At 43.6% G+C, this 16,336-nt stretch overlaps 1 protein-coding gene across 11 annotated transcripts in view; it reads left to right on the top strand.

The window, feature by feature from the left end:
- Nucleotides 1-2,574: 2,574 nt before the first annotated feature.
- Nucleotides 2,575-16,336, top strand: part of KIF1B (kinesin family member 1B) — a 60,033-nt gene continuing 46,271 nt past the window's right edge. For 10 of the 11 annotated variants that reach the window (XM_053452003.1, XM_053451999.1, XM_053451995.1 and 7 more), the window contains exons 1-2: nucleotides 2,575-2,736; nucleotides 12,517-12,708. In XM_053452003.1, the coding sequence (XP_053307978.1) occupies nucleotides 12,603-12,708 (106 nt within the window). In that variant the 5' untranslated portion in view covers nucleotides 2,575-2,736; nucleotides 12,517-12,602. The remainder of the gene's footprint in view (nucleotides 2,737-12,516; nucleotides 12,709-16,336) is intronic. The other variant, XM_053452004.1, reaches the window with a different exon arrangement.

Raw genomic sequence — 16,336 nt, 5'->3', positions numbered from 1 at the left:
AGAATCTTGCCTGTTACTTTTCCCTTTTGTACATCGCTGTGGCATTTGTTGTTGCTATATGTATATATTGACTAGAGAGAGAGTATAGATGGATATGATATGATATATATATATATATAATGTGTACCACGGTAGAGTGGAGGTGAAACGTTGATATTTCTAATGGATTCCGCGTTGGGAGGTGAATCCGGGATTTTGTTTTTAGTTACTCCTCGGAGCGGCAGCCGCCGGGTGTCATACAGACCGCCGGCTATTTATGGCCCACCAGCTGTTAAAGCGGATTTAAACGGCCCTTGTGCTATTCCGGTGTTTCCAGGTTTCTATAGATATTTTCACAGCTCGCTCTCTCATCTGGGAAACACAAACTGCTTGGTCAGTAAAAGGGATTTCGTTTCACATCCCTGCCCCAAAGTACAGCAGGGGCCACGCGTTACTTTCTAGGCAGCGAAGATGTTACCTGGGATGACTACAGCTCACGGGGTTCTAGAGAAATAACCAAAGCTGCGTAAAATATAAATTTAAATAAAAACGGGGTTTTATCTCATTCCCCCTCCATAAACTCCCTTTATTTGCAGACCTGGGGGCCGCCATTGTGGGCAGTAATGTCATTATTTTGGGTGATACTTTATGCTAATAAAGTTCTTTTTCTAATGAAGTCCTTTCCTCCATAGACTTTAATGAGCTATAGAGTCCCTTTGGGTTATTGAGACTGTGCCATTCTATTGTTTAACTCACAGCAGTAGGATACCGAGGCTTTGTGTTTGCTTAGTAGATCGAGCACAAATATGCAGCTGTCTAAAAACATATGGAAATAAAAATGTTTTTTTTGTATTTATTGGTCGTTATTATTAGAGCAGTGACCTGGGGATCCGAATATCTATGCCTTTTAGGTTTTACGCTCCCCTATTTTTGTATTTTTTTTTCGCTGTGCATATCTGCAGGTTCTGAGCCAACCTCGTCCCCTCCCGTCACGCAGATCCTCGTTAACGGAGTCCGGGGACGGCGTTACTTCATGTCTAGTCTGCAGAAAAAAAAAATCAAAACTATAAATCAACAAAATGGTTAAAAAGTATCAACGCCCTAAAATGATACTTTTTAATACAATCTATCGGGAACTTGTTTATCTTTCATTAAATGCTACACGCAATCCGTTGACTATTTATTCTCTTGATTACCCCCTGAATCCGCTCACCGTTGTCATTCCTTTACTCTCTGCTTCACATCCATCGTCCCGTCGCCTACCAGGAGGGAATACGACGTCCGATTAGACCAAACACTGGATATATGATCCGGGAACATCGATTCAATCAAAAAACATGGTCACAAAAACAATCTGGAACCGGGACCCCCCCCACACACACACACGGAACAGCCAGATCTAGAACGTAGAAAGCATGCGCAAGGTGACTGCACTAAATTTACAAGGAAAATAAGTGATGAGAATATCGCGTTATAGAGACAGTCAGAGGTAAACGGGCCCAAAATAATAAAAAAGGTGCGGATCAGGCGGTTTTATTGGCTGCATGGTGATGAGCTACTCTTTAAACGCCACGTAGTTATCGTTGCAAGAAAAAAAAATGCAGATTCATATTTTTGGCAACTTTCTCCCGACCTTTGTGTATCTGCGCCCCCCCCTCCGCGGAAGACTGCGTCACTTAAACTTTATTTCATCTCGTCCCACGTCAGCCGACAGCTCTCTGATTTCACGGGGTTAATACTGATCCCAGGGTCAGGTGACCTCCATGCAATGACACCGACGGGGGACGTAAGAGCGTGCCGGTGATGTCATATTCCCACCTACAGTAAATCACATAGGATGATGTCATATACACCGTAATACTAATGTATAGAGGATGCTACGTGACCCAATCCCAGAACGGTCGATGACGTCGCCCTGCTATAGGCGGGGAAGCATTAGAGTGTTACGCATGCCGTTTTATGATTCTATTTACAAACCGCAAAACGAATGCAGGCAGAGGTCGGTTACTGGAGACCGGCAGCCATGGGCTTATTATAATCCTTATGTTTGGACGCCAGCCCAGGCCCTCCATGTTTATTCTAGAATAACCCAGTAATTTGCACCTTTTATGAGGAGACACAAAAACTACCCCCCCCCCATGTGTGATACAAACTCCTCTTGTCTGTTTATTCATTGAAACAACTCCCAGCACGTTTAGCCAGCCACAGACTGGCTGAGCACACTAGAGGTTGTAGTTCGCAGTTATCCGGCATCAGATTGCTCTTTCTCGGTGGAGCGTGGAGGGGGAAGCCGGGAAGCTGCAGCCTCGGCCATAGACGCCCTTATCCCAGCCCTGGGGTCCATGGTGCTGATGCTGCAGCTGAGGCCTCAAACTGCGCGTGCACATCACCTCGTGAACACTAGGGGGAGCCAATCACAGCTCGTCATTCGCAATCCCTAATCTCCTCAACTCATCCTTCAATCCCCGCCCACCTCAACCTCTGCATCTCGGATTGGTTTAGGATTTCTTGTGCGAAGCCGCCATTGGCCGGCAGTGCTGCCGTTCTGTAGTGACGCACGACGTGGGAGCCGGCGCAGGCTGCGCTAGGTTGTGTGGACTCAGACTGAGACAGACGGCGGAGGAGGCAGCATCAGCCCAACAGCGCAGCGCACCCACCCGGCCACCCTTCCTCACACGACCGCCAGCCCGCACTCCGCACAACTCCATGGCGGGGCTTCCCTCCGCTGGTTAACCTGGCCACCCGCCACTGCGCAAGGTAAGGCTTCCTAGCCTGTCGCGATATGGAGAGGGCGGGGCTTCGTATCGGGACAGTGGATGGGTGTGGCGTAAATCGCAGTGACATCAGATTACATCATCGCCCCTCCTGGGTGAGATGAATAGTGATAAATATTAGTACATGTCGGTATGGATAGCGCTCGCACTGCGATCAGCTGTTTAGGTAAATCCCCGCAGGAAGATCAGCAGATGAAAAAAGTATATTCTTATATGGTGCGTCCCTATATATATAAATAAAGAAATTGTACTAGTGTGCATATAGTCATGAGTTATGTGTTTATGTGTGTGTGATATATGTGTTTGTGTTTCTATGTGTATATATTTATATATTTATAGTATATGTGTGTATATAATATATAATGTGTGTGTGTGCTTCTATGGATGTATGTATGTATATATATATATATATATATATATAATATAGTATGTGTATATACCATACATATAATATGTAGACAAATATATGACTGTTTGGAAATCTATGTGACGGTTTTGCGGTTTTATTAGAAATGCCCATAAATATTGTCATCTCCCTGATCCATTAATCCGGCCTCATCCTCACTGCCTATTTAACCCTTTAGACCCTCTGGACAATCAGTGTTGTTGCATATGACGCTATGGCCTAGTATAAAGGGGGGGGGTCAGCATTCAGTGCAGCAAACCCCGGGACGGTTCCTAGAATTAATAAATCACTGCGCTCCTCCTCAGAGGGTTTGCTCGTTGTGATTCGGTTCCGCCGGAGACTTGCTCTGGAAAATATGTGTTTAATTAAGTGCAGTCGCCCAGGGTGACGGCTCGGCATGCACTGTGGTCAGGCTGCAGACACGACAGGGCGTGAGCGAAGCTGCAGTCCTGTCTTGAATTTATTAACAATGCTGCTCTGGAGGTCTGTTTTCTCCTTTTTCGCGGTGGAATTCTCCGCGCTCTCCCCCGCCCCAATTATTTCTGCCTTCTCGGGAAGCGATGGCTTTTCCGGCCGCTCTGTCCGTAGAAAGATCCATAACTTCGTTTCATCTATCGGAGGCGCTGCAAACTATTTTATTCGACAGCCGCTGCGTTTTCCGCTTCTGGATGAGACTCCTGCCCCCCCCCCTTTTTTCCATATCTATATTTTATTCCGTCATAAGCGGATATTTGATCCCGTGTTCCGTGTCCAGATGAGCGTTCCAGATGTTTGCCGGCTTCACTAGCTGTAGCAGCCATATTAAGTGAAAGCCCAAGATGGCAGCACACAGCATCTCCCTGGCCTAGCCGCCTCCAGCACATATACGCTCGCAATTATTTATTACCCGAGAAACCTCGCGTCGTAGCACAGATTCTCACTTTGCTTTGCCGTCAAAATCCACAATATCTTACAGTCATACGTGTCAGAATGATTACTAGCATTAAAAATCTTTTTATTATGCAAATATATATATTTTTTATATTTATGCATTTAATATATTGGGTTAATCAGCCTTTGTGACGCTGCGTATATTTTGCTATAGGTGATTGCTGCGGGTTTTCTTAAGAGTTAAAATGTTAACGACATTTACCAAAGCATAAAATAAACCCAAAGTTTATTACGCTATAAGGTACACTTGACAGGTCTTACGTGATTAAATGAGGACCCCCATTGTGGTGGCAGCCATGTAAGCAGGTAACACCTTCCTGTATGTCATAGTCCTGGTCGGTGGTCCGACTTGCCTAACCGGGCAGGTGTGCATTTGTAATTTGGTTAAAACAGGTGTTTTTTTGCAAATAAATATATTTTAGCTCGAGGTCCTCGGGCTGTAGGTGGCTCGGAGCTACTTCCCAGTGTGTGGATCACCCCGATACTGGTTTAAGTCCAGCTGGTGATGACATCTTATGGGAAAATGTCAAAAGTGTTACTTTTGGTTCTTGAGATGGTCTGGGTTCTTGATTGTTTTCCAGCTGTGCACCTCTGTGTAGGAACAGATTCCTTGAAATATCATTAAGAACTGATTAAACTGGAAAAGAAGTTCCACAGACGATGCCAAAAGTACCCATACACATCTACGGCTAAGAGGGACGGCGGCAGAGGATGATGCGAGCATCCCCGATATTCCTGCCACAAAAATGAATCAGCAGCCAGCCGTGGGCGGGGATATGCAAATCAGCGCTTGTCCTTCATGGTGGCCACACCCGTTTATTGATTAAAATCTGCGGGCTTTAAAACATGACATTATAGTGTTTTGCATGCGCGGATTATGATTTATTGCCCACCCGGGGGGGGAAAATGTTGACACCGCTGACCCAAGGCACATGCTGCTTTCAGATTAGTTGATTAGTGCTTTTAAAGTGCAGAGGAGTCACCCTCCGGTACACCTGTCTGTCAGGCAGGTGCTTTAAACGCACAGCCTCCTCGGCGTGAGATCCGGCCGAAGCATTTGCCTCTATGCGGGGTGGGCTGTGCCATAAAGCACTGCATTCTATTATCATATTCGAGTATTAAATGATATGACATCATTTAATAACGTACCACACTCACCAATGGATTCTTGGCATTAATGGCCATGTCTCATTGTGCTGGCAACTCTTATCTCCCCGGCTTGCTCTAATTGTCCTTTAATTACCCAGCGGCGCTATTGTGCAGACTTATGGAGCAAGTAGTGGCATTTGGACAACAGAATAGGCCTCCCGCTACCTGTATAGGTGTGCACAGCAGCCCAAAGATGTTAATGATTACCGTTTAGCGGGCCAGTACCCTTAATTGAAGATGACGAGCCAAATTTATACATTACTGGCCCTTGTACTTTTCAGGGTATGGACAGCTTATGTGAAACGCTTACTATAGGACTGCTGGGTCCCTAAAGGTTATCGCAAACTTCTTTGTATTGGTCCATTACCATTCCAGCAGTTTTATGGTTAATGGAGGTGACATCGGGTCCCGGAGGAGATGCACAAGGGACAGTTTGGGAGTTGAGGACACATTTAGGTAATAAGTTAGGAACCAGACAAATATTGCTATTTTATTTTTTTTGTTTTGAGATGGAAAAGAGGTGCACCCAAAAATGCGAGAGCCGGATCGGGAAATCTAGGAGCCACGGCTAACTGGCTTCTGGGATTTGCCAAGCCCTGTAGTACACATCACATGACCGGGGTGAACAGTAATTGGGTAATATGTAAGGATTATTCTCCGGAGGCAGCCAATGAACTACAGCCTCATGTCTCTTCATACAACACAAGAAACAATGTATCCCCCATCATACAATTTATAAAGGGGGGATACATTGTTTCCAGTTGATTAGGGAAATATTTGGCCTTCTCATCTTATTTTTGTAGCTAAAGCAAACTGTTATAACCGGTAGCTCAGTGTAAGGGGGATGTGCAGCTAGTATGCAGCTGTTTATTAGATATTTAGAAATGAGACTCGTGTGTCACTTGGTAATGAGTCAGCCTGGAACTGCATACCCCAGTTAAGAGCTACTTTCTAAAAAAGAATTAAATAAAATCAATATTTGGGCTTGTAACTAGGGATAAATGCAGAATCCTTACATATCGCATAGCTTATGTATAGCGATGCTACAGGTTTTTGACTAACACAAGGTGACTAAAGGGTTAATGCTAGTTATATATAAGGTCGGCATTTATTATATTTGAAATGTTTTTATTTAATGTATATTTAGGGATTTGGAATGCGAGACGTTAAGTGATCCTGGTAGGGGGAAAAAAAGTGGAAGTGTCTAAATTTGTCTGGGACTCATAGGAAATGCGTTGTGTGATGTCACAGGCGAATGGTGCTGGTTGCCATGGAGACCCCGTGACAGAAAAGGGAAATCTGACGCTTCAATTAAAAAAGGATCATGAGAAATAGTGCTTACCCATGAGAAAGCATTAATAAAAGATAACTTTACCTTGTCCCTGCGCCTGAAGGTGACCTAATCACGTCATCGGCACAGAGCCAACGTCTTTAACCCAACGTGGGCTAGATATGTAACCAAGGATTTACTGCTTTCAAGTGACTGGCAGCCAGAAAGCGTCATTAAGAAATCAGCTGTGACCAGTCAACGCCAGCAGTTTAATTGGTAATAAAATCATCCAAGCAGTGTTTCAACTTTTTTTTTAATTAAGCCTAGCCATTCTATCAGTATGCAGAAAAAATACACTGCTGCAGAATATGATGGCGCTATATAAATCAGAAGTGTTACTCTTACGAGGGCTGTAACGAACCTGCTTTGACAGGTCAGGAATAATCTGTTGCCAATATTGATTTCTATAGCGCCATCATATTCCGCAGCGCCAGGCCTGTCTGTCCTAAGCGGCAAGCTGCAGGGTTCAGCTGAATCTCGTAGAGCCACTGCTGAGTTTAGCCAAAGTCAGTGAGGTCTCTACTCAGCGATGTCTATAGCCCTGAAATCCCTGAATTTGCGGAGTTCAGGTGGGGAAGTTGATTTTTTAGCTGCATCTAAACCAGAGCTGTTTTCTTGCACCTAAAGGGACACGTTACTGCTTATGATAGCAAGGAGGGTCCTTTAAATTTTCATGGTGGCCCCCCATTGCAGATGCAATGCAATCCCACCCCAGCTATTTTCTATGCAGGAGATGTGTGATATACTTGTTATACTGCAGCTTCTCCCTAAAGTCTCCCATTATTACTTTGTAGGTTAAATGGATGCATATTAAAATAATTGCAAAGTACCCTGGGATACTGGTGTTAAGTAAAGCGTTTCAAACAGATTTTGCAACAGATGTTTCAAGTAGTTCTTAACGTTTTGGTGAATTTTGCCAACAATGTATCAAGCCTTGAAAGAAAAAAGAAACTACAGCTAACCAGGATAGTATATTGTACTTTTAGAGGACAGTTTGGACTGGGTTATGTTGGGGACCAGCGCAGGCAAACATGCAACTGGAAGAGGGGAAGTCCGAGGAGAAATTACTTAAATCTAATGATCATATTTATCTGCCCACCCAACCACTACACTGAATTAGTCCTAGCAACAATCCTGCTTAAAACACAAAACCACAACACCTGAACTAAAGCAGGAGGGCAAACAACAAGGCGCTTACCAGCAGGGGATGGAGGTGCAACTGAGCAAGCAGAGCAACCGGGCAGGGTGGGTTAAATAGCACTGGGTCAGGTACAGCAATAGAACACTGATCACTCAAACCAGAACAAAGCAGATGAGCACAGATAAATGGATTCACACCACTGCTGCATCATACATAGCAAGGCCTGTAGCCCAGCCAGGTGCTCCAGTAGAACACTGATCACCTGAACTACACTAAAGCAGATGAGCACAGATAAATGGATGCACTCCACTCTTGCAGCATACATAACAAAGGGTGTAGCCCAGCCAGGTACTGGGGTAGAACACTGATCACCTGAACTAGAGAAAAGCAGATGAGCACAGATCGCTGGATTTACACCACCATTGTAGCATACATAGGGATGCCTGTAGCCAGGCCCTGAACATATAGCATTGGCTGTTGTAATGGTTTGTCCCCGGTGAGCTGACGGGTTTTTCTAATAATGGCCCTTCACACTCGTCCAAATCTAGATGATTCCTGATATCTGGAGGTATTTAAGATGTGGGATGAGGCTGGGTTGGGTAGTGACCTCTGCTGTGGGAAATAAGCTGATTATTTGCTGACCTGAGATTACACGCACACACACTTACTTGCCCTCAGTTTTTCTGCTTGCTCAATAAACGTTTTGAACAAACAAATCCTAGATACTTAATAAGAATGTGTTTTTATGGACTAGTTGGAAAGCTAGTAATATTGAGTTATTGGGGTCATTTTATCTCTGTGACACCCACCCCACGTGGGGTCTGCACTTAGGCAGAGGTCATCAATTCAAACCAGTTCTTTTAAGAGCATCTGACAGAACCTGAACAGCTGGCCCGGTAGGTGGTTTGAATGTCTACATGAATGTTAAGGGAGTTTTGGTTACCCTTTGTGTCCCAGAGCCTTTGAGATCAGACTATAGGTATAATTGGTGTCGGCTATTGGCTGTGTTCCAGCGTGTTTATGACCGACAGGATCCCTTTATATAAGGACTCCAAGACAGGCAGCAGGAAGGAGCCCAGCCTGTATATCCGTAAACACATCGGAAAACCAAAGAAAAGAAGCCCAGGCCCCTGGATAAAAGACTCACCCGGTGTTTGTAGGCAGCATACGCCCTCTGTTAGAAAGCACTGAAAACAAGCATATAATATGGATTGTGCTAAATGATTAAAACGAACTCTAATCGTGGACTAAATACAACACGGGATGGCTTTCCTCCCCTAGATTTCTTCTATATTCAGGGATCCTTATCGGCTAATGGTAGCCCCCCGAACTGTTGAGTAGTATTACATTTCATTAAATAAAAAAAAAAACATTTAGTTTTCTTAGCCAGGCAGTTCGTACATTCCTGCATGAGCACAGGTGAATACGCCATTCATGTTTCCAGAGATCCGGTAATATATAATATGTATAGAAACCAAAAATGTAAAAACTGTTAAAGGACGGCATTTAGTCTTTTTTTATTTGACCACTTTGTTGAGTTTGTCTGATCCCCAAGAGGTTCTGTAGCAGGCGCCAATCTTAATACCGGTGATACCAGTTTCCTTGTGAAGAGCAAATTCGTTTTATGCGGAAATGATGATATTTAGAACACATTCCTTTGGGTCCAGCGATTCTAGGGTAGAAGGGCTGCGAGTGGTTTTCCCCCAGGTTTTTACCCAATTCCACATTTTTGTTGAGAAAATCCGCAGTCACTGAGGGTTTATTCACTAAAGGGAGAGTTAGCAGGAGAGTTCGGCTTTCATCTCATGGCCTTTATTTTACGTTATTAAGGGCCAACCCCAGCGAGCTTCACTTCAAGCAACAGCTTGTCCGGCCCTGCATAAAGCATATTTAAATCAATGAGATTTCTTGAAAGCCACAACAGTGATTGAACTATGCATTATGCAGGGCCAGCTCAACCCTGCCAAGGATGGCCCTGTATAATGCATAGTGAAACCATAGTTCTCTTGCCAATTCCCAGACTTTTAAATAAAAGTTTGGGGAAAATAATAAACTGGGTATTTGGTTGCATCATTCAAAGATAATAGACTGAGTTCAGGGTTCAGCGTGTGATCCCCGAGTTGCCACCAGCAGGAAGTTGATGGCGTCCAACAGGAAGTGTAGGGACCCAACTGTGTCCAGCGTCGCAACTTTGTGTCCCAAGTTGGTCGCATGTTGCATGCTGTACCTCCGAGTTGGTGATCGTGTCCGGCCGCTTGTTCCGAGTCCCCTTAACTTGTATCTTCCCCACAAGCTCGACATTTTTTATGCTTAGTGGGTTTTTTATAATATTTTTCCATAGGGAAACCATCGCAAGAATAGATCAAGCAACGAGTGTGTTCTGTATGCCGGAGCCTGGAAAAATGATTCATCCTGGGAGAGCGGGTGTATGAGATCATCCCATAATGCTTTCCTGGGAAAGGTGGCTGCTTCTTTGTCTAGTCGATCCCCTCCCTGCCGGAGCCTCCCTGCAGGTTCATATTTTGCACGAGGCCGGAGTCTTTATGGGCAAAAAAAATACCACGTCAGTAAAATTAATAACAAGCGGTTATCGCCAACATATTGCGCGATATATGTCTCTCTGCACCTTCCTGCGGCACTCAACTGGTTAACAGGAGTTTATAACAACAGATTTTTCATAAAAGAGCAAAAAATCGAATGTTACTGATATGTATTCTGCAAGCAAAATATATATTTTTTATTCTAGCCTAAAACATTTCTTTATTTTTGATTTAGAATTAGTCTAATAGAATCCAAGATTTATTTATTTACATATTTTTTATATATTGTTTTATTATTATAAAGGCTTAAGAGCAGTCTGTATAATGTAGGTCAGCGGAGCGGCAGATCTCTTGAATCCAGACAATGAAGTCTCTTGCAGCAGGAAAACAGTTCAATTAAGAGACAAACATTTTTCATCTTGCGAATCGTTTTGAGAAAAAACAAAAACAGGAGAGAATTGTTATTAGAATTACAAAACGTTTATAAATTCCAGTTTTCAGAAGAGTAAACAAGGAGTCTGACAGATCTGTTAATCCCGAGTGCGCCTTCTCCCAGAGAAAGCAGAGCTCTGTTCAAATTTGCTATAAAATGAATATATATATTTCATGAAATTTCCATGTTTTTGAAATAAAAGGACATTTTTACCCATTAAAATAATATGAAATAGATCAGAAATCCAGCACAGACGGGGTTAATGTTGTAAACGACTATTGTAGCTAGAAAACTGGATGATTTTTTATGGAATATCTTCATAGGCGTACAGAGGCCCTTTATCACTCCCATCACTCCTGTGTTCCAATGGCCCTTTATCACTCCCATCACTCCTGTGTTCCAATGGCCCTTTATCACTCCCATCACTCCTGTGTTCCAATGGCCCTTTATCACTCCCATCACTCCTGTGTTCCAATGGCCCTTTATCACTCCCATCACTCCTGTGTTCCAATGGCCCTTCATCACTCCCATCACTCCTGTGTTCCAATGGCCCTTTATCACTCCTGTGTTCCAATGGCCCTTTATCACTCCCATCACTCCTGTGTTCCAATGGCCCTTTATCACTCCCATCGCTCCTGTGTTCCAGTGGCCCTTTATCACTCCCATCACTCCCATCACTCCTGTGTTCCAATGGCCCTTTATCACTCCCATCACTCCTGTGTTCCAATGGCCCTTTATCACTCCCATCACTCCTGTGTTCCAATGGCACGTTGTGTTAGCTGATCCAAGTGTAAGTTTAAAAGGCTAATTGATTGTTAGAAAACTTTTGCGATTATTTAACAGCTAGACATTTTCTGTGTTTTCCATGAAAACAGCTCAGTGACCCCAAACTTTTGAAATGTATATATATATATATATAATCGTATATATTCATTGCATCTGCAAGTTTTGAGCTCACAATGCTATCTATTGGCAGGAAGTACAGAAATACATCCTTTGTCCTTTTTTCGTTCAAAACTTTCTTTAATGTTTTTGTGTAGTGTGGATGTTTTAGAGGAAAAGGGAAGTTCTGTCCCGCTCTAGCTGTCTGGATGCACGGTTTGGAAAGTGATTTATTTCCATCAAGCTTACTGCTAGGAAGGCAGGATTCTACCCAACGTGTGTCTGTGTTCTAGAGGTTCCGTACCTTGAATGCTCGCCGTGGGCTGCCACACATTGCACTAAACCAATCAAAAACGTGCTCCTGGAGCCCAGAATATTTTGGAAATCAGGGCTACGTTCCGTGTGTGAGACCCGGCCCTTTGTTACTTTCTATGGGATGCAAATCATGACAATGTAGAGTCATCACGCAGGAACCTCTCCTCCCCACGCTCTCTTTCATCACTGTGAGGATGCGTGAATTAAAGTAGTGACATCATAACTTGCCGTTATGCTTTCACCATTCTAGACTTCTTATCTGCGCAGGGACCCTGTCACATCTTATGATGAAGGCACCAAAAAAATAATATTAACTGATTAAGGTTTTAAGTCTTTACAGCAGTAGAAACGCACAGACTAGACGGGGGCCGAATGGGGCCGATCTGCCGGCAGACTCTGTGCTTTATGAATGTATAGACTGCCGCGCCCTGGCCCCGGAATCGCAGCCTGATGTACATTATGTGACTGATGCTTTACGTGATTCCATCGCAGCGATCTATAATCCGGTAATAAAGTGTAAATGGGCGTTGGTAGCGCAGTTGAAATGGTTTTATGTTGCGCTCTCTTTCTTTCATACCGGAAAGGGCTCCGGTTATAAAACACTCCCTTTATTATAGATCTTCTCTTTGATTTGCAGGAAGAGGACCTAAAGTCTACAGCCTCTACGCGAGAACACCTATCTAAATTGTTACCGCTCAACCCTTCCCCCCTCCACGGATCAAGATGTCGGGTGCCTCTGTGAAAGTGGCGGTCCGGGTTCGCCCCTTCAATTCCAGGGAGCTTAGCAAAGATTCGAAGTGCATCATTCAGATGCAGGGCAACTCTACCAGTAAGTAGACGCCGCGCACGCACCATTTCTGGATGCTGGTTTCCATGGGAACTGAGATGACATCATCTGCAGAGCCTCTCGGGAGGCAGAACGCCGGGTGGTTTGCAGCTCCCCGCTATGTATTATTCAGCTGATCGAGCAGCGAGTCAGGGGTCTCCTCTGGGGTCCTTACTTACGTCAGGGGCCAAACACCTGTCTACTGGCATGAGTAAAAAAAATATGTTATTTAAAGGCTGTCAGAGGACCACGATCTGTCACTTGCACACGTCGTGGTCTCATTTCCCCGTTCTCTGGCTCAGTCTCATCTTGCCTGCTTTGTCCTTGAATCTGTCACTTTGCAGCCTTATAATAAGATCGGTCTCTCTATCTATAAAAAAAAATGTATTTGTATATCTAAAAAGAAAAAAAAATGTCTCTTTTGCTGCTCAGTTTTCATTTTTATTTCTTACGGAGGCTAAAATATTTAAATTTCCACAACTTTTTTTTTTAATTTCCAGATTATATTAATAATAATAATATATTTTATTTATATGGCGCCAGCAATTTACGCAGCTTCACAAATGCATTAAAATGTATTAAAAATAACGATATTAACCATTTTAAAAGTTGGGCTATTGTTTTTATTTTATAAAGATAATTATTAGGAAATGGATTTTTTAATCTCATTATGTTCAGAAATATAAATTGTTTTTAACCCTAAAACTAACTATTCAAGATTTAGATTTCTGAACCTACTGAGTCCATAAAACCCATTTCCTAATGAATATCTTTCTAAAATAAAGCAGAATAAAAATTCAGACTTTTAAAATTGTTAATAAAAAATAACTGAACATGACATCACTGAGTGGGCGGAATTCTGTTCTACAACTTGCTTTCTATTGGTCAGATTTGAGCTCTTAAGGCGCAGTTTGCTTTTGGGCTCACATTACAAATATATAGAGCAAATCAGAGAAAGGTTTTCAATTTCAGTCAAACACAAGAAGAATTGGGTTCCCCAAAACTATATTGAATTCTCGTATTTCAAAATGTAATTTATTTTGTAGAATGGCTTTATAATGTTTTTTTATGTATGTTTTTTGTATATATATTTGGATTAGGTGCGTAGAAATGCCAGCTTTATTGATTATTGATTACTGATCCCAATGTGTTTATTTAGTCGTCAGTCTATCGATGAAAAGGATCAATAAAACATTATCCGATGTATCAGTTGAATGATGTTTATCAGATCGTCCCATTGTCTTGTTACCCAGTAAAGAGAATCTGATGTGCTGGGGAGATAAGGGAACGATTGTGAAAATAGTTGTCATAGAATAGCTTAGTGATGTCATTATAGTGTGAATTGCATTCATCGTGTCCCACCGTGACCTGTGACTGCTACCTCTGCTAAACCAATATATATAACTTTGTTTCATTTGTGGCTTTGGCTCTGCATTGTTTTTACACAGAGGTCGGGGGGGGGGGGGGGGCTACGCCAACAAACCCTGTGGCTTTGCTGATGAGATGCTATCTGTCTGTCTGTCTGTTAGATGAGAATACAAACCAATGGCTGGTTTATGGTCTATAAGAGATATCTGCATTTATTTTAATAAACATTTTACGAGTGGTGCTTCTTTAAAGAGACTCTCCAGGCATTGTATGAACTTTAACGCTGTGTGATCCCTTTAAAATTGTTGTGGTGTTGCTTTCGCAACTGCATTGGGGAGGAATCAGCAGTATCTGCCCACATGATTTTGCCCTGTTCCTCGCCACCCAGCACCCCGGAGCACTTTTCCTGTCACTGATTGGCTTGAAGCCAAGAGGGTTGGGGTTACCCACAGAGTACTGTAGTACGCCCTATTCCTTAATGAGGGTGTCAGGGGCATTAAACTTTTAAATGGTTCCTGCAAAAAATGGAATTTCTGGATGTTGGGAACACCGGAACGTTTCAATCAGCATGTGATTCTTACTGTGTTTTGTGGCTATTTTGGGATCATAGCGAAGTAAGGAAAGAATGCAGTAGCGAGGCCGACGCCGAGCGTGGCCAGAACAATGACTTGGGGTTTGAAGCTGACGTATTTCTGCTCCGATTCTAGGGTATTTAGCGGTGGGCAGAGAAGGGGTAATGAGTATTACTGAAAAAATCACTGCCCGTCCTCCCGATGATCAGGAAAAGTAAACTAAAAAAAAGCCAAATCATCATTTAGTGAATACCATGACCCTGGTCCCGGTATATTGGGGGGGGGCACTACCTTGTGTTCCGGGTCCCCATTAGCGAGAGATTAGCCACCTGGGCAGGAAACTCTCACGTTTCGTTTTTCTCTGCATTGTGACCTTGAGCTCGTTCCCGCTGGTTTTCTATTGTAACCAAAGCTTTGCTGATCTGCGCTTTGACCCTGCATTGTGCGGACCCCCGGCAGAGGTGGCGGGGGGGGTGAGCCGTAGCCAAAACAAGATAAGTCCGTGGACAGCAGAGATAAAGTATTGCTGCGTCCATGTATTATATATTTACGGTCTGTAAGAGTACAGAGAATGACCTTGGAGACAGTGGAGAAGGTGTCCAGTTTTCCTTTGAATTCAGCTTTTATTGCGGCGTCTTACCTCAACCTCCTTCCCAGGGTCTGAAGAGGAAGGAATATCGAACCCCACCACTGTATATTAAATATATTGCATTTATATGAAGTTCTGTATGAATATCGTACAAAATAACCTTTCAAAGGGCAAGCTTGGGTCTTTCTATTCCTACTCCTTCTAAATCATCCTTTTTTTGGTAGAGGTGCCTTTTTTTGCCCCCTTGGTCCCTACCCTAGAAGTTTTCCATATGCTTCATTCTGTTCTCATTTCTTAATAGCCCCGTCTCGGCAGATCGCTTCTGCCTTTTGTTTGTCTGCGAAATGCGCTGGGGATTGAAAGACGGGTGCGCCGCTCTATAAAGTACAAGAAACGTAAAAGCATTAAAGGCATCATAAGCCTAGTCGCCTCTTCAGCAGATCCAAGAGGTCTGATACAACTCGGCAAATCAAAACAGACAATCTCCAGCTTAAGTTATTTCCCTTTTATTGAGTCTTTCTTACGCTAATTGCACAAATGATGTGTTATCTATAGAGGAAGGGGGTATTTATATCTAGTCGCTAGCCTCGGAGGGTATAGATGGTCTGAGGTCCGAGTAAATCATTCCATACTCCGGACACGCACTGGTAACATTATTACTGAGTTGGTCGTCTGCACCCCCTTCCTTTAACCATTTGTCGGAAGCTTTGCAGCCGATCCCTTAATGAGAGTCCCCGGGACCCAGTACCAGGAGTCAGATGCTCGCGCTGCACGCTGCTATGCGGTCTCGGACGCTCTCACATTTCCATTGCCTAGAGACGGCAGTGTTTTTGCGGGGAGGAGGCCGCGTAGCCGTCCAGCTGCTGTCACATGAGCTCTCGCCATTAAAGGCTGGTATGTTGGCAGCAAGCCCACCCCAGGCTGCGCGTTCAGGGGCCGGGTGCGGATGGTATGTGTTTGAAGGGCTTGAGCATTAGGGTGTGATTGAAGTCAGAGAGGTTGAGCTGAGAATTGAACATTTATCTGCACAGCTACCAGCTAGGCCTGAATTATAATTACATTTTTCCAGCGCTGTTGGGAATTGTCCTTTTTTTTTGTTCAT

The sequence above is a fragment of the Spea bombifrons genome, chromosome 12 (assembly GCF_027358695.1).
Source record: "Spea bombifrons isolate aSpeBom1 chromosome 12, aSpeBom1.2.pri, whole genome shotgun sequence".
Lineage (NCBI taxonomy): Eukaryota > Metazoa > Chordata > Amphibia > Anura > Pelobatidae > Spea > Spea bombifrons.
The sequence above is the reverse complement of the archived record's forward strand: the minus strand, read 5'-3'. Positions and strand labels throughout refer to the sequence as shown.